The 8,016-nt window shown below is 37.2% G+C and overlaps 2 protein-coding genes across 4 annotated transcripts in view; one reads left to right on the top strand and one right to left on the bottom strand.

Moving 5' to 3' along the window:
* LOC103029679 (solute carrier family 2, facilitated glucose transporter member 9-like) overlaps positions 1–8,016 on the bottom strand; it is a 1,095,244-nt gene that overhangs the window by 367,329 nt on the left and 719,899 nt on the right. The gene's annotated exons all lie outside the window — the stretch shown is intronic.
* lrig1 (leucine-rich repeats and immunoglobulin-like domains 1) overlaps positions 1–8,016 on the top strand; it is a 72,040-nt gene that overhangs the window by 51,385 nt on the left and 12,639 nt on the right. The window contains exons 9-12 of the mRNA XM_022682371.2: positions 895–975; positions 5,469–5,540; positions 6,452–6,523; positions 6,764–6,927. Coding sequence (XP_022538092.2) covers positions 895–975; positions 5,469–5,540; positions 6,452–6,523; positions 6,764–6,927 — 389 coding nt within the window. The remainder of the gene's footprint in view (positions 1–894; positions 976–5,468; positions 5,541–6,451; positions 6,524–6,763; positions 6,928–8,016) is intronic.

Below are 8,016 nucleotides of genomic sequence, written 5' to 3'. Positions count from 1 at the left end.
TGCGTTCTAAGCTGCATCCATTGCTTGTTGACCCAAATCCACAAGTCTTTCGTACAACATACCCTGAAAAAAGGAAGTGCCACCATATTTTTTCGCACTGAAAGGCGCACTTGCAATCCATCAATTTTCCAGAAAATAATCCAGTGCCCCTTATGTATGAAATCTAACAGTCAGGTTGTAAGGAGCAGTAAAGCATCTCTGCTGAAGTACAGCGTTTTAAATGAATTTTAGTGAAGTTTCTCCAGCACCAAGGCTGGAGCAGTATTAGCATTAGCCGCTAACCGCAGCACTAGCTCTTTCGCCATTCAGAGGTGAGTATATTAGACTGAAGTCTGCTTTTTAATCATGTTAAAACAAGCTACGTGGAATGAATCGCTCGCTGATATTGCCCTGGTTTACAGGAACACTCAGGTTTCCTCAGTGTAGCACTGTCAGGCAGCATTTACTAGCGCTTAGTGCTAAGCACTGCTAACCACGGGGTTGATTTTTTTTTTTTATCTAAGCTTATAGTAAATAAACAATCACTTTACTCACCCAAATCAACAGTTTTCAGGAGGAAAATTGACGTAGATTATCATCCAATGCAGTTTATTTTTTATTTATTTTTTTTTTTTTAGCCATGGGCCATGGGCTTGAGTGGTATAAAGCCCCCCAGCGTTGATTTCTGCTTTAGAGCAGAGAATGAAACAGGGTTTTCTGGAATGATGATGGTGCTCCATCCATTACTTTTGGGATGAGTTTGGGAGTTGGGGGAGAGTTGAGGTGGCTTATTGGTACATATAGATCCTGACAAGGTATTTGAAACCTGTTTGTGTACTTGAGCCAGAGCCATCACTGTTCTCCCTTAACTAACTCTCTCTCTCTCTCTCTCTCTCTCTCTCTCTCTCTCCACAGGGAGCTGGACCACAATGACATTTCTGGAACAATTGAGGACACCAATGGAGCCTTTGCAGGGCTGGACAGCCTTAGGAAGCTGTGAGTGTATTTTTTTTTTCTCCATCATCCCTCTATCTCACTCTCTCTACCTGAGCAAAAAGTGTCTGATGAGGGGTCTTTGCTTGGGGTGGGAATCACAAGGCATTTCACTATGCATTGAGCCAACATACGTGGGGTCAAATATGTATATTATTATTAAAACATAGGTGCTTTAAACTCTCTAATACTTTTTTTTTAACTCTCCCAATTTGACTTACTAAAGTTACTGTGGCCCTAATCAAACGAATAGAGTAAAGCTGTGGTGATGAATATTAGTTGGCAAATTCTGTCAAAACTGACACTAATAAATCCATAATTCCTGGTATTTGCTTGTTTAGCAGTATTTTATCTTCTTCAGTTTAATTTTCACAGATGCCGTAAAGGATTATAGACTACATTAACATTACAAGCCACATTGCTCAAATCAGATTTTTTGCTCAGATCAGATTTGGCTATCTTGATGGTTCACATACACAAATGTAAGTGATCTGTATCTGTGTGTAATGTGAACGAATCTGTCCCTGAATCTAAAACTTCGCACATGTTTACATTAATACGAGTATAAACGTCTCCTTCTTCACCACCAGCAAAAAATGTCACATTTTAGAGACGACTTGTAGCTTTAAGGAAATAAAGGGAAATGGATGAGTTAGCAGCTCATATGTGGAGCATCTTTGCTTTTGCTGGAGTGGAGAGAAACAGTAAACAGCTGGTCTGAAGTTCATGCTCAGGTCGAGGAGAAGAAAAAAGGCCAGGCCTTTTGCTTTTGCTTTTTTTTTTTTTTTTTTTGCAGTAAAAAAAGCAGTAATGCGGAAAAGCATTAAAAAAAAGTTCCATGAATTCAGATTTGACCGTTCACATTCATGTCACATGTCCATGGATCGGATACCTATCTGATTTAGGACCATGTATGAAAGCGACTCAAATCTGATTTGAAGAAGAAGAGAAAAAAAAAAACGGATTTGGCACGTTCACACAGCCATGAAAAAATCTGATCTGAGCCACATTGAGCAAAAAATCTGATTTGAGTCACTTCTGCCTGGTAATGTGAACGTAGCCATAGAGAAAATTTGTGTTGTGAGATGCACTATTATTTCCACCCCTATTGATAGTTGTCTCCTCCTCCTTATTTCTGTCATTCATACTTCACTCTCGCTTACTCTTTTTTTTCTACTTTTATCAACCTTTTCTTCTTTCTTTTTTGGTGTTCTGTTGCTCAGAGGAATTAGATGTGTGAGATTAGTGCATTAGATACTGCAGGTGTCTGTTGTGTACAGTGCGAGTGGTCCTGTGCCCTCTCTCTCTCTCTCTCTCTCTCTCTCTCTCTCTCTTTTCTTTCTGAGATTTGGATCAAAGTGTTTGAGCCGGGTTGAGTCTGAGATCTGCCTGAGCTCTTTATGCAGAACTCTTGTGTTCAGGAGGTTCTGAGGATCCGAGGTGATGCTCCTGCCCTGCGGTTCTGTTGTCTAATCCCGAGAGGGCGTGAAATGGGAGGGCAAAGGGGCGTCGGGGCACATCTAACCCCCTCCCACCCCTCTCCTTTTTTCCCGGCCGCTGGGTGGAAGCGGTGGTCCGGTGATGCGGAGCTCTGGCAGGGTCCCAGCAGAAGCAGTGTTCTCTGCTGGACGGCCCGCTGCCCTGGCCTGGGAACGAGGGAAAAAGAGAGAGAGAGAGCTCCAGAGAAAACGACATCAAAGAGAACTCCGCCTGCCTTGTGCATTTGGACATTCGTTCCCATAGGCTGGAGTGGATGATGAGCTGGAAGTGTGTAGCATTAGCATTAGCCGCTGAGCACGTCACTGCCCCTAAGACCCCCGCAGTTAATCCTGTCGTTTATTTATTCATTTTCCATTGGGGAAAATGCTCATCGTCAATTTCTCGTCATACAGTCTTTCACAGAGCTGATTTTTCACCGATTTAGAGTGCTTTCACACCTACCGGTACCTTGTTTGGTCTTGACCTTGTTTCAGTGTTTTCAGTTTAGATCCGAACTAAAGTAACAGGTGTGAAAGGGGAAACAAATCATGGTCTGGACTAAAAATCAGTTTATCTGATTTTGCTTTTAACCAGTATTTGTTTTTGTAAAATCAACATTTCTCCCAAATTCCAAATAAAGCATTTATTAGAGCATTTATTTGCAGAAAATGTGAAATGTCTGAAATAATAAAAAAAATGCTTTCAGCTTTCAGACCTCAAATATTTAAAAAACAAAGAAAACAAGTTCATATTCATAAAGTTTTAAGAGTTCAGAAATCAATATTTGGTGGAATAACCCTGTTTTTTAATCACAGTTTTCATGCATCATTGCATCATGTTCTCCTCCACCAGTCTTACACACTGCCTTTGGATTACTTCATGCTATTTACTCCTGGTGCAAAAATTCAAGCAGTTCAGTTTGGTTTGATGGCTTGTGATCATCCATCTTCCTCTTGATTATATTCCAGAGGTTTTCAATTTGGTAAAATATTATTTTCAGGCGTATATAAATAAATAAATAAAAAACACTTGTTAATGTTTGTGATGAAGAAGATCAATACAAGCCCATGAAAATGGACGTATAATAATAATATACAGGTATTACATTTTTACCCTGTAAGGGAAATTGAAACTTTTAACCCCATTTTAAAATGATTTATTTTATTGAATACTGTTTTGTAAGATTCATATATTGTACTGTGCTAAAACTAATGCATGTAGGACAACATGAAGATTTTTAGATATTTCTTTATATTTCCTCCACAACCCTTTAAGAATAGTATTTTCTTGTATAGCAGGATAATAGGACTTGTTAATGAATAGCTTCAAGTTTAAAAACACTTTTAAACAGCAATTTTTACTGTCGTTAATGCTTTTATTTTTTTCCTCTCCTTAGTTTTTAAGATTTTCACTTTAGCATGCTTTTCCTCGAGTCAGGAGCTCAGCTCTGGTGGGTTTAACTTTGACTTGTATTCATGTGGGGGACTGAAATCTTCCATTACAGAGGTCACATCTCTGAGTCAGGAGCTGTGTGTGTGTGTGTGTGTGTGTGTGTGCATGTCTCAGGGGCAGCTTTTGAAGAACGAGTGGGATTAGCCCCCTAGAAGGGTTCAAGCATCTTGTTCTGCGTTTGAACCGCAGCCCATGACAAGGCCGCTGTTTATTACTCTACAAGCTGCGAGGCCTCGTCCCCTCACTGAAGCCCCCTTTCATGCACTCGGGCCCCGCCCTGTCATCGCCGCTAAAATTCTAATAAAGATAAAAGTGCGCTTTGAAGGGCCATCCCCCATCCCTCGGCCTCGTACTAATCTCTACACAGTTCAAATTTCCAATACTTCCCAACCTCCCACCCCTCCATCCCTTACCAGATTCAGCCTCACTAATTCTACTTTCTCCCTCACTCCCTCTCTCCCTCTCTTCTCTGTGCCTTCCCCCTTTCTCCACTCCATTATACTGTATTTGCATAAAAAAATTATATATATTTCTAGATCTTAAAAATAGAACTGTTAGAATACAGAGCTTCTAGAATATAAGTTTGAACATATAGAGTTTTTAGAATGCAGGCTATTAGAATATGGAGTTTTTAGTATACAGAGTTTTTAGTATACGGAGCTTTTAATATATGGCGCTTTTAGAATATGACGCTTTTAGAATATGAAGCTTTTAAAATATGGCGCTTTTAGAATATGGAGCTTTTAAAATATGGAGCTTTTAAAATATGGCTCTTTTAAAATATGGAGCTTTTAGAATATGGCGCTTTTAGAATATGGAGCTTTTAGAATATGGCACTTTTAGAATATAGCACTTTTAAAATATGGCGCTTTTAGAATATGGAGCTTTCAGAATATAGAGCTTTTAGAATATGGTGCTTTCAGAATATGGAGCTTTCAGAATATGGCGCTTTTAAAATATGGCGCTTTCAGAATATGGCGCTTTTAAAATATGGGGCTTTTAGAATATGGTGCTTTCAGAATATGGAGCTTTCAGAATATGGCGCTTTTAAAATATGGCGCTTTCAGAATATGGCGCTTTTAAAATATGGGGCTTTTAAAATATGGGGCTTTTAAAATATGGGGCTTTTAGAGTATGGCGCTTTTAGAGTATGGCGCTTTCAGAATACAGAGATTTTAGAATGCGACGAAAAGTTGTAATATAGAGCAGTAAAAATGTTTAGTATACAACGTTTTTAGTATTCAAGCGCGGTATAGAGAGTTATATATAGAATTTCTAGAATACAGAGCTTTTAGAATGTATATATATATATATATATATATATATAACAAATTATATATAACTTATTTTTTGTAATTTTACACTTTTCCATATTTTCCACATGCTGTATTTTATTGATTATATTCTTTCATTATATTACTTATTAAATTGTATTGCATTATTTGATTAAATTTAATGTATTTGTTATTTATCTAACTTTCTTCTTCTTTCTTCTTCTTTTTTTATTCTGTCCTTCTCCATGTTCTCTGTACGGCGTTGTCGTCCCCGTGTTTGGAAAATGGCAGAACGCTGTTTGGAAACAGGATCAAGTCGGTGGCCAAGAGAGCCTTCTTGGGCCTGGAAGGCCTGGAGCACCTGTGAGTATCCCACAATGCAGTGCAGTCCCTCGCATTTCTGCCAAAAGCAGATGCTTCAGAGGGCTGCTAGCAATTTAATAGCGTCTTTGTAAAACTAGAAGAGTGAGGCCGCTTGCTCAGCCAGCTGCTCCGAGGCCTGCTCCAGCCAGACTCAACTCCAGCCTGTTCCACTGCAGGACCAGCAGTTACTGAGCATGTGGGCCGTTTAGTCAAAGAAATGGAATTTATAGACACGCTGTACTGAGCACTGGGTGTGTTGGAAGAGCAGCTTCAGAGAAAAGACTATAGAGAAAAGACTATAGAGATTTTTAAATAGATCATTTTTAGAACAGATTTTTTAGAATGTAGAGCTTTTAGAATGTAGCGTTTTTAGGATAAGTTTTGGAATGAGTATAAGAAAATAGATATGTTAGAATATAAAGCTTATAAAATAGAGTTTCTACAATATAGAGCTTCTATAAAATGGAGCTTTTAGAAAATAAAGCTTTCAGAATGTAAAGAGCTAAGGTAATGTGGAGGTTTTTGTAATTCAGGCTTTAGAATATACAGTTTTAGAATGTTAACCCTTAAGAATACAGGTAGAAGAATTTGAAGCTGTTAAAAATATATATATTTTAAGAAAATACTACTGCAACAAAATGAAAATTAACTTTTGCATACAATATGATATGGCACAGCCCTAGCTATAATATAGAGCCATGGAAATGCATGTTAGAATATAAATTGTTGTTTAGACTTAATTACGCAAAGTCTCTGTTAATATAGTGTGGAAATAACTTGTGTGTATTAGAGAAGGCGAGAGAGAGAGAATTTGTGTGTGTGTATATCAGGTAGGTTAGGGTTCTGTGGTTTGGGAACCTTACCATGTCCTCCTCATCCAATCTGAAGGGTCTTTTTTGATCTCTGAACAGGAACCTGGGAGAAAACTCCATTCGCTCTATTCTACCAGAGGCCTTCAGCAAGATGAAGAACCTGCGCAGCCTGTAAGTCTCATTACAGCTATAGTAATACTGTTTTTAATAATGGATAAAAGAGCATAGCCACCAATTAACACTGGGAACCATATCAGCTGATGATTTCTAACATCAATTCCAATATACATGTTTCAGTTTCTTTCTCACACTCAAACTATAAAAATTATATTTTTTAAGACTTTGACAAAATAGGGTTATAAATGTCTTGCAAAATTGAACCGTTATGTTTATTTTCTATCTTTTCTCTAGTGAAATCCTGAGCGATAGCTTCCTGTGTGATTGTCAGCTCCACTGGTTTCCGGAGTGGGTGGTGAACCGTGGCCTGCAGGCGGAAGTTCAGGCCACATGCGCTCACCCTGAGAGCCTGAAGGGCACCAGCATCTTCCAGGTTCCAGCGCAGAGCTTTGTGTGTGGTAAGCTGGACACTCACGAGTTTAGGAAACTAAATATATTTCACAGAGCTTTTAGAATATAGAGCTTTATGATACAAGTTTAGAATAAAGAGCTTTTTTTTGGTACAGGTTTAGAATATAGAGCCTTTAGAATATAGAGCTTTTTATGGTACAGATTTAGAATTTAGAGCCTTTAGAATATAGAGCTTTTTTTAAGATACAGATTTAGAATATAGAGCTTTTTATGATACGAGTTTAGAATATAGAGCTTTTTTATGGTACAGGTTTAGAATAAAGAGCCTTTAGAATATAGAGCTTTTTTATGGTAAAGGTTAAGAATATAGAGCTTTTAGAATATAGAGCTTTTTATGATGCAGGTTTAGAATATAAAGCTTTTTATGATTCAGATTTAGAATATAGAGCTTTTTATTATACTAGTTTAGAATATAGAGCTTCTAGAATATAGAGCTTGTAGAATATAGAGCTTTTAGAATGAAGAGCTTTTTATTATACATGTTTAAATATAGAGCTTTCAGAATATAGAGCTTTTTTATTATACATATTTAGAATGTAGAGCTTTTAGAATACAGAGCTTTTAAGAATATAGAGTTTTTTTATGATGCATGCTTAGAATATAGAGTTTTTTATGATGCGTGTTTAGAATATAGAGCTTTTACAATATAGAGTTTTTTTATTATACATGCCTAGAATATAGAGTTTTAGAATATAGAGCTTTTTTATGATACAGGTTTAGAATATAGAGCTTTTTATGATGCGGGTTTAGAATATAGAGCTTTTAGAATATATTGCTTTTTATGATACAGGTTTAGAAAATAGAGCTTTTAGAATAAAGAGCTTTTAGAATATAGATCTGTTTATGATACAGGTTTAGAATATTGAGTTGTGTATGGCATGAATCCTTTTTTACAAGATAATCAACAATGCTTGCTCATCTCTGGGTGGTCATAATGTTTTGGCACCTTGACGTGTTGTTTTAGCCTGTAGCTTCCAGAGCAGGAGGTGGATTACAGCTGTGGAACATTTTAAATTAAACTTTTTTTTTTCAATAATATATTATATTATATTTTAATGAGAGAAAATTGTATTTCC

The sequence above is a fragment of the Astyanax mexicanus genome, chromosome 24, assembly GCF_023375975.1.
Source record: "Astyanax mexicanus isolate ESR-SI-001 chromosome 24, AstMex3_surface, whole genome shotgun sequence".
NCBI lineage: Eukaryota > Metazoa > Chordata > Actinopteri > Characiformes > Acestrorhamphidae > Astyanax > Astyanax mexicanus.
This window is presented reverse-complemented; position numbering and strand designations above follow the sequence as displayed.